At 50.4% G+C, this 18496-nt stretch overlaps 1 protein-coding gene across 1 annotated transcript; it reads right to left on the bottom strand.

Moving 5' to 3' along the window:
• Positions 1-3634: 3634 nt before the first annotated feature.
• Positions 3635-16808, bottom strand: CSRP3 (cysteine and glycine rich protein 3). Its single transcript, XM_075548409.1, has 5 exons — positions 16697-16808; positions 9741-9909; positions 6288-6420; positions 5098-5191; positions 3635-3711 (listed from the first exon to the last, which is right to left on the bottom strand). Exons 1-5 carry the CDS (start codon positions 16806-16808, stop codon positions 3635-3637), a joined length of 585 nt encoding a protein of 194 aa, XP_075404524.1.
• Positions 16809-18496: the final 1688 nt, after the last annotated feature.

Raw genomic sequence — 18496 nt, 5'->3', positions numbered from 1 at the left:
CTCAGAACACCACAGAGGCATCTCTACTCTGCCCTACAGGGTCACTATGAATCCGAATCAACTCTGGCAATGAACTTGGTTTGGGTTTGAGAGAGTAAACTCCATTGTCAGTCACCCACTGTGAGGAAGCTCTGGGGAACTACATAACCCTGCCCAATCTCAGTGGCTTCACAAAGAATAGGTTATTTTTACCCCGCATGGCACCGTCCAGTTAGCTGTGAGCAGGTGGCCTTCCATGCAGTGACCCACACTGCCTTCCACTTAGTGGTTCCACCACCGTCAAGGGCATCCCTACCCACTGGGTCTTCTGCTTCCAGGCACATGAGAAGAAAGAATGGAAACTCTTCTAAGACGTCTTCAAGGTCAGGCCTCCACTTGCCAAGCTCAGTCACATGTCCCGTCCACCCCAGAAGGGCATGTCGTAAACAGGGTGCCCAGGAGAAAGAGGAGCCGCACGAATATGGGTAGGCACAGGAAATTGGTTTCTATGTTGCATTTTTCCTACATAAACTCTTTGGTATATGATAACCTCCCCCTTTAAGTCCCAGCCAAATTCGCACTTAGTCTGACCTATGGCCTCTCCAACTTGATTCAGTCCGCAAGTATTTATTCAGTACACCATTTGTCAAGGCAAGCATTCCAATCAGGAGGCAAATGGGAATTCAAAACTTCAGCGTAATGAGCCCAGCACTGTGTGATGACACCCCGGCTGCGGGCACCCCGGGGTGGGTTAGTTCTGCTCAGGTAGTCAGGAGTTTTGCAGAAGAGAGAGCTTTGACCTATGATTTTATTAACAGGAGCTCACCAGACAGCAGTGGGGTTAGGAGTTTCAGTGGAGGGGCTTGTATCTTCAGGCATTTTGGAGACAGAGCAGTGTTCCTGAAGACGTGCCCGGCATGCCCATCTGTGGGGAGCGTCACACCCTTGATGCGGTGGCACAGTGGTTGGTGATCAGCTGCTAGCCTGGAGACTGGCTGTTCCACGGCCTCCCCCAGTGGAGCCACAGAAGATGGAGTGGAGACATGCTTCCAAGAAAGCCTGGGGCCGTGGATGCCGACTCGCTGGGGGGAATTGATTGACAGCCACTGGGCCTTTTCCCATCACGGAGTTGGAGCTGAACTACTAGGCACATTGTTGTCGTTTGATGTCGCTGGACGCTGTGGAAGAGGGTCTAAAGCAAATTTCAGGGATAGGCTGAGGTACGTTTGTGACAGGCCTGACATGACAGAAGAAGGAAGGAAGTGGGCCTCTTGGGACATCTTCCCCTCAGCATCAAGGCGGTTTGGGGAGTGAAGCAAGGAAGGATGCGTGCGGGAGAGCGAGAAGCTACAGGGGGATCCAAAGGCCACAAACATGCGCCCCGTCCTGTGGCTTTTTCCCATGTGTGTCTTAGGCCGGCCACCCATCGCCGGGGCTGTGTCCACGACAGCACTTCACAGCCCTGACTAAATGGCCACTTGAAAGACTGCCTGCTTGGGATGTGGAGTGTGCAGGAAGGCACCCTTGAACCAGACGTTCCGCAGCTTGTCTCAGTGAATTTTCGCCTAGCGAAGATCATTCCGCATCGCGAGGAGTGCCGTGCGTGTTAAAGCAGAGACCCAGGGCGAGGCGAGCACTGGTGCCACGCAGAACTTGCTGAGGAGGCAGGGGAAGGTGTTCTTAACTGGCCGCATTTCATCTGGGGGCCTTGCCAATTTGATGTTCTCAAAGCTTTAAGAAAATTGCCAGACCCCAGGGAATGGTCCCCCAATAAAGGAAAGCCGTCCCGCCTCGCTGACAGCACTGAAGCCAAGGCCGCACTCTGTCGTCACGTGGGCCTTGCAAGGAACGTGGAGCGCCGCAAAGCCCTCTATGAGACCAAAGGCTGACGACTCGGCGGGCTTGTTCATTCCGGCTACCCAACGCCCACCTCCCACCACAGCCTGCTTCTCCATCAGCAGGAACTTGGGAGCAGCTCTGCGGACAGATTCTGGGAGAAGACCTTCCTTCCGTAGCCTGTTGTTTCCTCCTTCTCCATCCTCCACCACTTGACATCCAAATTAATTCCTTCATAGATAGTTTTTCTTTTACCTATCTCTGTTTTGAGTGTGTGTGTGTGTTTGTTTTGTTTTGAGAAAGACAGCGCTTTCTACTCCTGTAAAGAGTTACAGTCTCAGAAACCCAGAGAGGCAGTTCTATCCTGTCCGATAATGTCGTTATGAGTCAGCATTGACTCAATAGCAGTGTTTTTTATTACTTTCTTTATGTTTTATACCCAAGCCATGGTGTTTTCAATCACTTCATATACATGTAAAGGTTGGTCAATAGATCAGGAAGACCATCGAAGAATAGATGCGTTTGAATTATGGGGCTAGCAAAGTATATGAAAAATACCATGAACAAATAAGTCTTTCCAATTGTCTTCAGATAGGCATTGGGTCCCCACTCCATGCCCTTCCCCACTCCATTTACATTGGGTATGATTTGGTTCTGGGTTTTAGATGCCTGATACCTGATCACAGAGGGGTCACAGAAAAGAAATGAGGCAGTCGGGGTGCAGTATAGCACCGATGAAGCATACAACTTTCCTCTAGTTCTTTGGTGCTTCCTTCCCCCACTATCATGACCACAATTCTACCTTACAAAACAGATTAGATAAGAACATGCACACTGCTACAGATAAGAGCCCACAACACAGGGAATCAAGGATAGATCAACCCCTCAGGGCCAACAAGGAGAGTAGAGACACCAGGAGGATTAGGGGAGGGTGGGGGAGAAAGGGGGAACCAAGAACAAGGATCAAGCTATAACCCCCTCCCAGGGGGACGAAAAATGGAAAAGTGGGTGAGGGGCAATGGAGGATGATGTAAGATATGAAAACAATAATCTACAACTTATTAAGGGTTTGTGAAGGAGGGCAGGCGGAGGAGGGAAGGGGAAGAAATGGGGAGCTAATAACAGGCTCAAGAGGCAAGAGAATGCTTTGAAAATGATGATGGCGGCATATGTGCAAATGTGCTTGACACACTGGATCAATGTATGGATGGTGATATGCGTTGTAAGAGCCCCCAATAAAAGTCCATGAAAAACAAACAACCCTCTCTTAGAAGAAGTACAACCAGAATGCTCATTTGAAGCAAGGGTGGTGAGACTGTGTCTCATGGGCATGTTTCAGGCATGTTGTCAGGAGAGCTCAGTCCTCAGGAGGACATCATGCTTGGTCACGCAGGGGGACAGTAAACACGACAGAGACCCTCGATGAGATGGATTGGCGTCACGCTGCGACAGTTGTCAGGGTGGTGCAGGACTGGGCGGGGCTCTTGTTTTTGTCCGGTCACTAGGCAGCTGAACCGACGGGAGGGCACCTAGCTACAATGCCAACGTGTTTTTTGAAAGCTTCCCTCTCTTTGAAAGGAAAGATCCAGAGATGTGGAAGGTAGGACTAAAACATTTATTGCCTCTCCCACCCCAAGTATCACAAACAAGAAAGCATTCTGTTACAGTTTACATTCAAATGATTTTCTACCAGGGTGAGGAAGAGAAGAGGAAATCGTCTCCAGCTACAGATGAGAGGCTGTTTGGGGAAGGCTGTCGGTAGATGCCGTAGGAGAGACCTGGTTCACTCCTGGTTCAGAAGCTGTGGGAGAGACCCGGTTCACTCCTTCTTTTCCGGCTGTTGTGTGAGGCCTCCAAACCCAATGCCCGTGGGGCCAAAATTTTTGGCATAGCAAACTGCAGGGAAAAGGCGTCAGGGCAGAGAACAGAGAGGCGTCAGTGCCATGATCTCAGAAGCCTCCCTCTGGTCACAGCCCTCTCCTGTTTGTCACAGCGAGATGCCTTTGCATGAAGTTATGCATGTATTCGCTTTTCAACACATTTAACCATAATTCAAACCCACCAAGAGAACTCAACTATCATCCTTTGTGCTTGACTGACGGTTGTCTTGGCGGTGGACCAACTTCACCTACCGCTGCTCCCTGCCTCCCTCCCAGCAGCCAGCACACAGCACTTCTCATCATGAACTGGGACGCCCAGGCTTTGGTACCTTGGCACCCATGGCGCTCCGCTCCCCCTCCCAAATCTACATTCACCCTGGGGGCCCCAGAGGACGCGTCTCTTCTAAGCTGCGTGTCTTCTTTGGGCACCCGTGCCCGCACTGGGAAAGTTCCTCGACTCTAGAGCTTCCGCATTTGCACACACCGCTGTTTATTTCCGTGCCGCTCTCCTTGCTGGCTACATGACAAGTTCAGGTTTGTGTGCTCGCTGTGAGTTCTAGTGCTGGGAGAAGGCAACACCTACCTGGTGGGTACGTGGGTTCGGTTGCATCCCTTGATCATCATGGGGAAAGCTTGGACAACTTACAACCTATTCCCTCCTGTCCACTCATCCCATTTTAACCCACACATGTGGGGACCTTGAGACACCGTCACCGAGGGAATGGGTGGGAGAAGCCCACTGAGCAATAGAGTGGACGCAGGAGAGACTACGAGGGTGCGGCCAGGCAGTGCCTGTCTGCCTCTTGGAAGCAGGGGGAAGGAGCTCACTCTCAAGGGCCTCCCCAGCAGATGACGGGCTCATGGAGGCCGATAGGAGCAGAGGTATGAGGACCAGGAGGAACTTCAGCTTGTCAGTCAGATCCCCGTGATCATTACGTGATGCCCAACACCAGAGAGAGCAGTGAAGAGGAGGGGTGGAGGGGGAGGCAGGAAGAAAGCTGAGTCCGTCTGCTCTGGTCAACACCACCCGCCACTCAGATAGATGGAACGTCTTGGGGTTTCTGAAAATGACTGTGATGCTCTCTGGGCCCTCTGCTGGGGCCAGGCCATGCTTGCCCTTCTGCCTCTCTTCCTGTAGGTCTCCAGCTTTCCTGGACCACTGAGCATCTCCCAACCACAGATCCTCCAGGTGCTCCAAAGGAGAGGGCAGAACTGAATCCGGTAGGATTTCTTTCTCTTGGCTGGTTTTGCCCTTCATTCTGAGAGCCCAAACACTGCAGGCTTTGCAGCCATCCCTCCTGGGGAACAACAGGGCGGTCTGTAGACACGGAGACACCTGTCCCTCCCCAGGACCCTCCCCGGGAAACCATAATCTTAAGAAGCCCCCCTCACCGACACTCACCTTTGCAATAAAGTTCCCCGTCTTTGTCGGTGACGTTCGTGGACTCTAAACTCTTCCCACAGATGGCACAGCGGAAACAGGTCTTGTGCCAAGGCTGCGGGGCAGAGGAAAGTGGGGCATGCAGTGGAGTCAGCGGCATCATCTACTTCCATGTGGTCCCCTGACCAGCATATTTATAGGAATGTCACTGTCTTAGCCATCATCTGATGTCATCAGCAATCCCGAAATCATTTTCTTATGAGGGTTCTGAAGGAAATGAGATGCTACGGAGCTGGTATCAATTCTCAGAACACCTTCAAAATAGATTGACCCTGTAGATTTCCACTTGCACTCCTTAAAGAGAGACTAGGAGTGGTGTCTCCATGCTGAGGGACCAGCTCCCCAGAGGGCTTGGGTCAGTGGGTAACATTCACATTTTAGACAATGAAGTCAGTCAGTTACCAGGTTATACAACATTGTTTTGAGGGTACATTTCTGCTAAAGGGGAAGTTTTGGCTTGGTTTTCATCTGGAAGATGGCTTTCCTTCCAACCCCCCCGATGCAGCTTGGAAGTGTCCATGGGTCTTCCATTGGTCTGTCTCGGGATGGAAACTGCCCTGGTCTTTGAAGTCAGACGTTCTCCATGGCCTTTCCTCCTGCAACTTCAGCCTGAGAAGACTGTCGCTTCCCTCAAGCCCTAGCCCTCTGGTGAATCAGCCCAGCTTCAGACCTAAAGCCAGAGGCAGCGAGCAAGCCTGCATTGCTGTCTGGGCTACTGAGGACTCTCCAGGCAGCCGGGATATGGGTACTGGGGAAGCGCCTCCTCACTGTGAGGGGTTTGGAATAGGCTCAGGTTCAATTCCAGCAGCAGGTTTAGCCGTGCACTAGTGACATTCTGCAAAGACAGGGCAACTTGTCCACCTTTGGGTGGCCCAGATCTTTTGGCTGATGCCTTCCATCTCAGAAGATAGTTACATTAGTGCATGTGACATCGATCACAGGGGTTCTAGCTTTCCCGGGGTGCAGCAAGATGATTGCCACAGACCAGGAAAATGGGAAAGGATGTGTTTTCTAAAGGAACCACCAGGATTATAAGGAGAATGAGGAGTCTGGGCCCCGCTGGCCCAGAGTTCCGACTCTCTTCTCTCAGTGCCACTGGCCAATGCTGTGAAGGTGAGCAATTCTCCGTTGCCTTGTGTCCAAGCTCTTACCTTGCCCCCTCCCATGACCTTCTCAGCCGCGTAGACTGACTTCCCACATCGAGGGCACTTCTCTGACTCCCCAAACTTGGCTGTGAACTTGGAAGGGTTGCTGGTGGTAGCTGAGCGTGCCACTTTGGGGGACCTGATGGAAAGAGACAGGTGGACAGGTATAAGAACTCGCTATGTGACCGTGGGGAGCTACTTACATATTTTGTGCCTCGGGGTCTTCATGGGAAAGGGAGGAATAGTCACAGTGCTGCATTGTAGAGAGGATTGAATGAGGTGCCAGAGCTCCAACCGAGACCAGCGCCTGCTGGGAGGTTGTTGTTGTGAGGTGTCCTTGTACATACAGAGAGGGAAGCACCCCCCAGCCTGCGCCATCCTCATTGTTGGAGCCCATTGATGCAGTTATGTCAAGCCACCTTGGTGAGGGCCTTCCTCCTGGTTCTACTCCTCCACTTACCAAGCATGATGTCCTTCTCCAGGGTGTGGCTCCCCTGAGACCATGTCCAAAGTACATGAGAGGAAATCTCGCCATCCTTGCCTCTCAGGAGCATTGTGGCTCCTTCTTTCAAGACTGGTGTGTTTGTTCTTTTGGCAGCCCAGGGTTCTTTGGGTATTCTTGGCCGGCACCACAATTCAAATCCCGTGATGCTTCTTTGGTCTTCCTTATTCAATGCCAAACTTTCACATGCACAGGAGGCGGTGGAGAACACTGGTTTGCGTCAGGCGCACCTTAGTCTTCAAAGAAACAGCTTTGCTCTTCGGTACTCTGAAGAGGTCTTGTGTAACTGACTGATTGACCCAGTTCAGTGCATCTGTTGATCTCTTGACTACTGCTCCCCTGAGCACCGATTGAGGACCTACGCTCGACAAAATCCTTGGCAACTTTCATATTTTCTCTGTTTATCATGATGTGACCTATTGGTCCAGTTCTGAGGACTTTTGTTTTCTCTACATTGAGTTGTAATCCATACTAACGTAATGCATACGAAAGACTGAAATCCTTGATAGTCATCAATCACGCAAGTGCTTCAAGTCCTCCTCACTTCCCGCCAGCAAAGTCGTAGCATGTGCATAGATATCACAGGTTGCTAATAAGCCTTCTTCCAATCCCGATGCCCTATTTGTCTTCATATAATCCAACTTCTCTGATGGTTTTTCAAGACTACAGATTGACTAAGTGTGGAGAAAGGATACAATTCTGACGCACATCTCTTCTGACTTTAAGCCATGTTATATTCCCTTGTCCTGTTTGCATGGCTGCCTCTTGATCTGTGTGCAGGTTCCACATGATCACAATGAAGGGCTCTGGACGTCCCATTCATCTGAAGAATAGCCATTGTTTGTGACAGTCCACACAGTCACCAAGGAAACACAAGTAGACATCTTTCAATGTTCTCTGCTTGCAGCCCAAATCCATCTGATGTCAGCAACGATGGCCCTTGTTTCACATCCTCTTCTGAACCTGGCCGGAGCCCCTGGCAGCTCCCTAGCAATATAGCGCTGTAGCCATTGACGGATGACCTTCAGTGAGATTTCCCTTGCATGTGAAAATGATATTGTGCCACGGTCTGTGCATTCTGTTGGGTCTCCTTTCTTTGGAAGAGGTATAACTATGTATCTCTTCTCGACAGTGGATCCAGTAGTGGTCTTCCAAATTGTATGGCATAGACCAGTGAGCCATGCCAGTGCTTAATCAGCTTTTCAAAACATTTCAATTGGTCTTCCATCAATCCCTGAAGTCTTGTTTTAGGCCAGTGCTTTCAGGGCAGCTTGGACTTCTTTACTCAGCACCACTGGTTCTTGCTCATACACTAGCTCAGCCTAACTCCACCTTTCCTGTTGTAAAGCACTCGCCAGGGCGCCATGTATGATTGCGGACATTGCTGTGTGCCGTCCTTGGTGCTGTGGTCATTGGGTTAGGTTTGCCCATCCTATCCTAAAAACACCGGCCTTTTCTTTCTGAAATGAGTTCTGAAAAAAGGATTGCCCAGGGCAAGAATGGCTTGTGAATGGGCCCTTGACTGTCAGCACATCGGCGCCGGTCACACCACAGTGCACTGAGCTGAGGCACTCCCTGTCATAATTCAGGTTGCTACCCTGCACACAAAGTCACCTGCTCCCATGAGAACAATGACCCATCGGGAGGCAACAATGAACCCCCTTGCTTCCATGAATGTTGGCACTTCCTTGAACGTCCATAACTCTATAAAGTAGGAGGGACTGGCTGGAGGAACATGGATCAGAGAAGTCCTTGCCCAAGGTCACGCAGCCCGTAACTGGTGGAAATCTCTGCTCTACAGACTCTTGCTGTTCTTTGCCAGAGCTTCACAAGCAAGCCCCTAAAGAGAAAAGTTGGCGCCGAGCTCTGAGTGATGGGAGGCAGAAAAGACCCTCAGGACCATCTTTCCTTCATTTCATGGTTCTCCAGTTGCCCAGGCTCCACCAGGAGGCAGGCAGCCTGGAGGAGGGGTGGGGCGGAAGGGATGGTGGCAAATAGTTAGCACTCAGCTACGTGCCAAAAGATTGGCCATGGTAATCCATCCAGAGATGGCTCTGCAGAAAGGCCTGGTGTTCTGCTTCAGTAAGGTCATAGTCATTGAGAACCCCATGGACACAGTTCTTGTCTGACACCCAGAGGACCCGTGTGAGTGAGAATGGATTCACTGGCCCTGGTTTTGGAGAGGGGAGGGCCAGGGGTAAATGTAGGATCAGACGCTCCCTTTGCTCTCGGGGGAAGTGCTCCGTGGGACATTCTCTGGCCTAAATGGCCTTGCCCACCACAGAGCTGCTTCTTTTAGTGGCCAGAGAGCAGCTGCAGGTCAGGATGTCGTCAGGTCTGGGCTGGGGGTTGGCGAGATCATCAAGGCCGTGGGCTTGGGGCCTGGTGGGTGAGGGTGACAGGGTGGATTCCAAGCTCCCCGGGATCATGTTGGGGCAGGACCTCAGCCCAGTCAAGTGGGTCTTGAGGGATCGTTCCCTTCTGAAACATAGCTCTTCCCCTGAGACCTGCCTGCCCTGCCCGGGACCGTCAGTCACCCCACAGCCCCAGGGAGGAACTCTTTCTGGGCCAAGCGCACAGAGAATCCCCATTGCTCCCCTACCACGTAGATGTGATTTACCCAGAAACGAGCACCAGGCAATTAAAAGGAGGCTCCGTGTGGTTTTGCAAAGGTCACACAATGGTACACTGTGATGTTGTGGGTTTTCTCTTGACAGGCAAACTAAGATCCCAGGAGTAGGAGTAATTGCCCCTCAGAAGAGGCGGCTCCCTTAAAGAGGGCCTTCGCAGAGCTGATGGCATTGTTAAAACTTGGTCAGATTGAGTATTCCTATTGTTGGCAAGTCAGCAACGGAGTCCATTCTCCCACTTGCCGATCGCATTGCTATGGGAACGGAATGGCCTGTCCGGCTCATTGCCGACCCATCACCGGGAGGGGGGAGGGGGTGGTAACTCACTCTTGGAACTGGAGGCCGAGGTGCTCGCCAGTGTCCGTGCTCAGGCAGCCGGCGCCTTGTCCAAAGCCGATCCCTTTGGGCCCGTACCTGCGCCCGTAGCAGACCTTGCAGTAGATCTCCGACTCGTGAGCTGCGACTGTGGTGCTGTCCAGAGCCTTCCTGCAGGCCACTGCCGAGAAAAGGAGGGTCAGAGGCTTGGGGCTGAGGTGCCCCCTCCTCCCCGGGCGACTCAATGCAGACTGGGAGCCAACAGTCCCAAGGCCAGGGGCCTTCCAGACACAGCTCACTTCCTGACTATAGAGAGGGCAGGAACACAGAGGGGAAGGGAAGTCACGCCCAAAGGGGCACCCAGCGAGAAAGGGGCGGGGCCCAGAAGCAGAAGCAGGTGAGGGATCTCCACCTTGGAACAGCCTGACTCCTGGATGTCTCAGCCCAAATGACAGTAGGGAAGGCCATGTGTCTGTGTGTGTGTGTGTGCGCACGTACGCGGAGGGGTCTGTGGGTGGAGAGAAAGCCAGTTTTCTCTTAACCCCATAAGACTCAGGACTGAGTCATTTCTGTACTGTTCATGGCTTTTGAGATGCAGAGGCCTGTCCTTCAGGCCTGAATTGTCATAGAGGCCAATTTTGACCAAGTTCTTGGAGTGGGGGAAGTGGCGAAGGGGAGACTGGCCGAGTCAACTCTGAGGTTTGATTTGCTCCAGCCCCTGTTTGCTGTCTAGTACCAGTATGAAGAAAGATGTTTTATTTTATATGCTTAAATCAACTTTAGGGGTTGTTAAGGAAAGTATCAAATGTCTACTTAATTTAACTTAATTAAGTTCATGTCAATGATATATCATTCACACAATGTCATATCATAACATAGTATGAAATAATATAAATTCATAACATACTTGTTTAGACTTTCTTAAGAAAGCTGATGGTGCCCGGCTATCAAAAGAGATAGTAACTGTGGTCTTAAAGGCTTGAAGATAAACAAGCAGCCATCTAGCTCAGAAGCAACAAAGCCCACATGGAAGAACACACCAGCCTGTGTGATCGCGTGGTCCCAAAGGGATCAGTTATCAGGCATCAAAGAACAAAAAATCATATCATCAGCTGCACACCTCCATGATATGATCGCCGAAGACAAACGGGTGCATAAGCAAATGTGGCGAAGAAAGCTGATGGTGCCCGGCTATCAAAAGAGATAGTGTCTGGGGCCTTAAAAGCTTGAAAGCGAACAAGCGGCCATCTGGCTCAGAAGCAATAAAGCCCACATGGAAGAAGCACACCAGCCTGTGCGATCACGAGGTGCCAAAGGGACCAGGTATAAGGCATCATGCAAAAAAAAAAAAAAAAGAAGAATATATATATATGTGTGTGTGTGTGTGTGTGTGTGTGTGTGTATACCATAGTGAATGAATGGGGAAGTACAGAGTGGAGACCCGAGGCCCAAGTGTCGACCACTGGAGATCCCCTCACAGAGGGGTTTAGGAGAGGAGACGGGTCAATCAGGGTGCGATGTAGTACCGATAAAGAACACAGCTTTCCCCCAGATCCTGGATGCTTCCTCTCCCCAACTACCATGATCCGAATTCTACCTTGCAGGGCTGGATAGGGCAGAGATTGTACACTGGTGCATATGGGAGCTGGAAGCACAGGGAATCCAGGGTGGACGATACCTTCAGGACCAGGGGTGTGAGGGGCGAGGCTGGGAGAGTGGAGGGTGAGTGGGTTGGAAAGGGGGAACTGATTAAATGTGACCTCCTCCCTGGGAGATGGACGGCAGAGAAGTGGGGGAAGGGAGACTCTGGATAGGGCAAGATATGACAAAATAACAATTTGTGGATTATCAAGGGCTCATGAGGGAGGGGGGAGTGGGGTGGGAGGGAAAAAAAAGAGGAGCTGATGCAGAGGGCTTAAGTGGAGAGCAAATGCTTTGAGAGTGATTAGGGCAAAGAATGCACGGATGTGCTTTATACAATTGATGTATGTATATGTGTGGATTGTTATAAGAGTTGTATGAGCCCCTAATAAAATGTAAAAAAAGAAAAAAATTCAGAAAACAGTCAGTGAAAGACATGAAATGATAATAAGTTATAAATTATCAATGGCTCATTAGGGAGGGAGGGATGGAGAGAGGGAGGGATGGAAAAAAATGAGGAGCTGATACCAAGGACTCAAATGGAAAGGAAACGTTTTGAAAATGATGATGGCAACAAATGTACAAATGTGTTTGACACAATGGATGGATGTATGGATTGTGATCAGAGTTGTACAAGCCCCCAGGAAAAAAAATTTTTTTTAATGCAGAAAACAAATCCTTCCTTTGCCCCTTCAGCCCCAGCGTCTTCCTCATCCTCAAGGTCACGTTTCCAGGCCGCTGCCCCACTTCCCAGAGCAGCTCCTCCTCCCTCTGTCTGAGCCTTTTGAGAGCCAGAGTGGGAGGCTGTCATCCAGAAACTGCTCCGCAACCAGAAGTCACGCATAAGGCAGCAGCCTTTATAAGATGCATGGTTTCTGCAACTTCATAACCTCCTGTGTAACTTTGTAATCGTGATTCTTAAAGGTCACTTATCATACTAAAGTCATGCCCCCCGGAATAATAACAAAATTGTATTAAAGTTACTTGACTCCTTCCCCCCTCCCCCAAACTACCAGTTCTACCAAGTGATCTCTATGAACCATCAAAATCAGTATTGAACAGGGCTTTTGTCTTCCTCAAACAATATTTTGTTGTTGAAAAATGAAGCCATTGACCATGGGGCTGGGGGAAGAAGAAGAGAGGACTGGGCAGGGGCTGGTGCTTTAGGACTAGGAAGACGGGCGTGTGGAAGTTTCATTAAACGAGCACATCAGCATTTGCATGTATTATAAATCTCTACTGAAGTTTAAAGAAACAAACCAAGTAATTGAGAAAATACCATATAATAAGAGAGACTCTTTAAGGCTTTGGGTCGCCTACCAAGCAAAAACTTTTTCACAAGGGAAAATTTGGCAGGATAAAACATTCCTTATATTTGGCCATATACGGTCTCTACTCTTCTTGCTGGGAGTCCTGGCTGCACAGCAGATCAGAGCCCTCCTTGTGACCACCAGTCACTGCGCAGGGTGAATAGCATCCCCTGAGACAGGGATGGTCATGTCCTAACTCATTGTATCTGTAAATAGGACTCTGTTTGGTAGCAGAGACTTTATTTTTGTGTGTTGATGAGGCACGAGGTTCCTAAACCTAATCACTTCTGATGGGGAAAACAGGTCCCAGAGACACACAGACAAGGAGGAGATGGATGTCCTGTGAAAGTTTGTCTACAAACCAAGGAAGGCCTGAAGACTGCCAACAAGGGAAGGGCTCTCCCCACCAACTGATGCCCTCACTTAGACTTTGAGCCTCCAGAACAGCAAGAAAATAGACTTCTGTTCTTTAAAGCCCCCAACTTGTGTTCTTTGGGGTATGGCCGCAGTCTGAGACTACCCCCAAAACAACTCCTCACATGTTTGCTAGCTTTCTGGATTCGGAATCACTTGGGCACAGAGCTGTTTGATCGTAAGTCCTCAGACCCTAGCGTGAGGCCCGTGGCAGGGTTAGCCCTCTGCAAATGTCTGTCTGCACAATGAATGAGAGGAGATCAGTGACCTTCCCAAGATGACACAAGGGGGTGGCAAAGCTTTGCATGACCTTGGGTCCTTCTGACGTGGTCCACTGTTCATCCCCGTCATGCCGAGGTTGCCTGTGCCAGTTCCACAGCCCTCCCTGGCTTCTAATCACTCTTGGTCGCAGGCGACCTGGAACCATGCTGTACACCACGGTGGGCAGCAGCCCCACGGTGTGCCATGCGTGTAAAATGCACACCAGCCTGGGAAGACATAGGTCAACACTAGAAGGATGTCAACTAGCTCTGTAGTAGTTTCACACTGATCACATGTGGAAATGAGAACATGGTTATACCGGCTTCAGTGCAAATTTTAGAAATTATTCTCACCGGTCTCTGTGTTTTCTTTCCACAGAAACTACACTGGGGATGGTAAGTGTATGGGAAATGTTACATGTACGTGTGTGGCTTTGCACTGGATTTCTTTCGGACAGTGCTGGTGTGGAGGATTAAGCACTTGTCTAGCAGTGATGAGAAGACGGGGTACGGGGAAAGCTAGAGGAGACCCTGCCTCCTGAGCAACTCCCCATGGGCAGGTACGTCTTGCGAGGCTGATGCAGGAAAGTGTTCTTCATCCCACAGCCTCCTGCCTGCCACCGCAGAGGTGTTCACTGCGCAGATGGACAAGTTCTAGGTGTGTACTTAGTTCTACGGATGATGTGCAAGTGCTAAGGATGATACCCAAGGGTTCAAGGTAGTTTCGCCTCCCACCCAATGCTCAACCCCCTTTTATGGTGGCTCCCTTGAGCAGAGAATTTTCCAGCTACCCCAAGGGAAATAAACCAGACACCAAAGTGAGATCAAAGAAGTATACAGAGCTCAAAGACAGGGCTCCAGTCTTGGAGCACTGTCTGCCGAAGGTATCGATCTCTAACCGTGAGCCTGGCAAAGGTGAGCTGACTTGCCCCAGGGCACACAGTTGACCACGGGAGAGTCCGGCCTCCAACCCTGGTCTTCTCTACACCACTCCCAGGGGTTGAGTCTTGGCAATATTCCCCAACCCCACTCTTTGAAAAGAACATTTCTCGTGCTCTAACAAACGCCGGAGAGGACTATGAAATGAGCTGTCTTGAGCAGTGAATTCCGGATGATTGTAATAATAAAGACCAGTGTAAGATGGCTTGAAAATAATTCCCCATCGCTGAAACCCCAAACACCAGTAAACCCGCCAGCACGCTCCCCACAAGCAGCGTTTCCCCCTGTCCTTCCCTGACAATAATGATTTCTGTGGGAGGGAGGGGAAACGGAAGCTCTTCAAGCTTATAAAATGTTTCTATTTCTGGCAGCTTAAGGATGGAGGATCCCCAGAGTCCCAACAGATGGCGCCGAGCCCTTGAAGTGCTGCTTCAGACAGTTTGGAGGCATGTGGGTGCCAAACAGTCACTGAGCGGAGGCCCCAGTGGGGTGGGTGGCTAAGGGTTCTGTAGGGAGGGAGCCTGCTAGATATCAGGCTAAGCTAGCTTTTAAGCTAAACCTACTGGGGGTGCGTGGAAGTGGGAAGCAACCATTTCAAAGTCACGGCCAATTCCGCCCCCCCATAGCACGAACACTGGACCAGACGAGTTGCCATTAAGTTAATTCTGACTTGCACCCCACGTGTGTCAAGACAGAACTAGACTCCATGGGCTTTCGTGGGTTGATTTTTCAGAATAGATCACTGAGCAGTTCTGAGGCAGCCCCGGGTGAACTTGGACTTTCGATGGGCAGCTGAGACATTAACCGTTTGCCACCCCCAAGCTCACTGCCACTGAGTTGATTCTAACACACAGCGATGCTGTGGCACAGCGTAGAGCTGCCCCTTGGAATTTCCAAGTCTGTGCCTCTTTCCAGGATGAGACAGCCTCATCTTTCAGCCCACAGGGCAACTGATGTGTCTGAACCACCGACGTCTCTGTTAGCGGCCAGGTGCTTAATTCACTGCATCCCCAAGACCCCTTTGCAACCCATCAAAACCAAACTCACTGCCATCTAGTTGATTCTGACTCCCCGTGACCCCGTAGAACAGAGTAGAACTTCCCCTGTGGGCCCTGAGGCTGTGCATTTCAAAGGGGCAGGCAGCCTCGTCTTTCTCCCGTGGAGCTGTCGGTGGGTTGGAACCACTGACGCTGTGGTTAGCAGCACAATGCGTAACCCATCCAGGGAGCCCCAAACAGGACTCTTTTTGAGCCAAACTCACTGCCATCCCGTCAAGTCTGACTCAAAGCTGGCCTATAGGACAGGGTACAACTTCTCCTGTGGGTTTCTGAGACTGTAGCTCTTGACGACAGCACTAGGAAGCCTCATCTTTCCTCCAGAGAAGCAAGGGTTTGAACTGCTGACCTTGTGGTTAGCAGCCCGATACATAACCACTACACCACCAGGGCTCCCACAGAACTGGGACACTTTGTAGAATGCAGTAGGATCAAAAGAGCACTGACATGGAGGGCTGAAGGTACCGGTTCGACTCCTGGCTCTGCACCAGAGGCATGAGCGCTGTGTTAAAGATGAGAAGTGGCTTGTCCAAAGTCACTTGCTTTAAGACAGAACCAGATTTTCAGATGGACCCAAGAGCTTACATGCTTTCCTCTAAAACTCATTACCATTGAGTTCATGCCAACTCAAAACGACCCCCTAGGACAGGGTAGAACTGCCCTGTGGTTTTCTGAGACTCTAACTCTTTATGGGAATAAAAAGTCTCATCTTTCTCCCATCGAGCAGCTAGTGGTTTTGAACTGTTGACCTCGTGGTTATCATCCCAACACAAAACCACTATACTATCAGGGTTCCAGCATTTAATGAATTTTACCATGACCAAGAGGCAACGGTAAAAATGTCCCTCATCAAGTTTGGTGCACATGCCCCGAAATGTCCCTTTGTGCCTCTTACAGGATGGGCACATGTTATCCCCAGCCCCAGGCTCCGGTTGAAAAAGCCCCAGGCTTGTTCTTAGGAAGGGGCCATCACAGCCGGCGCTAGTGGCAGCTGGCCAGTGTGGCGGCCCAGAGAGCCGAATCCATCTGGGCTCCAGGTAAGCGCTGGCTTCCCTTCCCTGCCAAGTCATATATGGTAAATGTTGCCACTGGGTCAAGGTTTTCAGCACAGTCATGGCGGGTCAGCTTGTTCTGCTGTTGATCTACAGCGACAGGGCCTCTGAGCTGGGCAAGTGGGTGAAGAAAGGCACTCTGGGAGTTAGCCCTTCTTAAGGGGGCCCCAAAAGGTATATTGCAAACAATTCCCAGGTGATGCTGATACTGCGGGTTTGGGGCCCTCAGTTAAATGTATGCTTAGAAGTCCCCCCGTCCCTGATCCCAATGCCCTGAGTAATGTTCCCTCTACTCACTGCAGAGGAAGCAGGTCTTGTGGAAGCTCCTCCCATTGCACTGGATTTCTTCCGCGTGGTAGACGGTCTTTTCACAGGCTCCACATTTGGCTCCTCCTCCCCAGTTTGGCATCTTGAAGGCTCTCTTGTCAAGGTGAGACCTGACGGAGACAAAGCAAATTCTCTGAGTACCCAGGAGTGGCCCGCCCCTAGGGGCGCCGTGGGAAGGCAGCCCATCTTCATGTCTGAAGACCAGGATCCAGGCTCCTGCTTGCTTGCTGGTTCATCCATTCATTTGGTGGATCGTTTCCTGGTGCAGTTTATGAACTTCTCTTCACGTACTCAGATGGCTTTGAGCAAGTCACTTTACCGCCTTGGGACTCTTGTTCTCTCCTTTGGAAAGTTTCAATAGCACCTGGCCCTTTGGGCCGCATTGGGTTCTTCGAAAGAATGAATAAGCAAGCTAACTTGGTGTGCATCAAATCATGCACAAACACTAAGTATTGTGAGTGGTTCCATCTAGGGTCTTAAAAAGTGTCCCCCTGACAGTGGGAATAACATGACAACCTCCTTATCTAGCTCAGAACTTCTCAAACCACCTGAGATTTTGTTAGAATGCAGCGTCTGGTTTGGTGGCTATTGGGGAGGGTCCAATCTTCCCTTCTCTGAGACGCTCAGCAAACACAGAGGCTGTAACTAGTGGACCACCTTTTGTGGTAGCAAGACCTGAACTTGCAGAGGCTGATAGAAACATGGAACATCTAAAACCATCTATTCAGATTTACTCCTACATTTCATTAAGTCCGTTTAAGATGATAATGATCCTGAAAGTAGGATACATTGGACTTACACCGTGGTTCTTGTTAAGGGACTGTCGACTAGGTTCCAATGCAAAGTGAGCTAGTGGCCTTCAAGTCAATGCCAACCCACTCACAGGAAACCCTCCTGTGTCTGAAGAAAGTAGTGCTTCATCATGATTCAGGGTTTGATTTTGTGGAAGTCGGTTGCCAAGCCTCGCTTCCAAGGTGGGTGGGCTGCAGCCTTCAAGGTTGTGAATCAAGTCCCCACTCGTTCATCCACTTACCATGCATTTATAGTCAGCTGCTAACTGCATCACCCAGGGACACCTAGACTACCTTCCACTTGCCCCCAGAGGACTACGATAGTACATGTAAGTGCGTAACTAGCTATCATCAGGGCATCGAGATGAACAGAACAGCTTTTGCTTACATGTATTTTCCCAGCGAGAAAAGGGAGGCCGTGTGCACGCCTGACTGCTGCGCAGTGTTGCTGGGGGACAGAACAGCATGATGTGCAGGGAGCTGGCTGGCAGAGCACACAGGGCTTGGCAAGAACGAGGCAGCACCTCGCTCTGGGGCCTCTTCTTTCCCTGTAAAGAGCTGCTGATAGCCACAGCCCCGCTGTCCTGCGTCCTTGCTAGAGGATTATGTGGGACAGGCACCACCCGAGGGGCCAAGTTAGAACATGACCGTCTTCTTCCTCTTCTTTTTTTATGTTTAGACGGAAAGAGCAAGTTTATTGAAAGAGGATACTTTGGAAGAGAAATCCTAATTTTCTTTCCTTCCTTCCTTTTTTTCTTTCTTTCTTTTTTTCTGTCTAGTTTTTAAAGTCTGAATCCAAGCTTTCCATTTCCCCTGGGCAGAAGTGAAATAAGCCATTGCCAGTCAAAATATACTGAAATCCTGCCAGTCCTAAGGGGCTGAATCGCCCCACCCCGGTCCCCCCCCCCCCCCGCCCCCACCAATCTGTCTGGGGTTTCCTAACTTCCGGTTTTTAAGAATGCTGGTGTGGAGTGTGTGG

Source organism: Tenrec ecaudatus, chromosome 4, assembly GCF_050624435.1.
Source record: "Tenrec ecaudatus isolate mTenEca1 chromosome 4, mTenEca1.hap1, whole genome shotgun sequence".
Classification (NCBI taxonomy): Eukaryota; Metazoa; Chordata; class Mammalia; order Afrosoricida; family Tenrecidae; genus Tenrec; species Tenrec ecaudatus.
The sequence above is the reverse complement of the archived record's forward strand: the minus strand, read 5'-3'. Positions and strand labels throughout refer to the sequence as shown.

Bases quoted from the DNA above. Each gene is read 5' to 3' on its own strand.
- CSRP3 (XM_075548409.1), bottom strand. From the start codon at position 16,808: ATGCCAAACTGGGGAGGAGGAGCCAAATGTGGAGCCTGTGAAAAGACC. The intron at 9,910-16,696 runs GTGAGTAGAGGG...TTTTCTCGGCAG, and splicing joins CAAGACCTGCTTCCTCTGCA to TGGCCTGCAGGAAGGCTCTG. The intron at 3,712-5,097 runs GTGAGTGTCGGT...TTTTCCCTGCAG, and splicing joins CGGGGAACTTTATTGCAAAG to TTTGCTATGCCAAAAATTTT.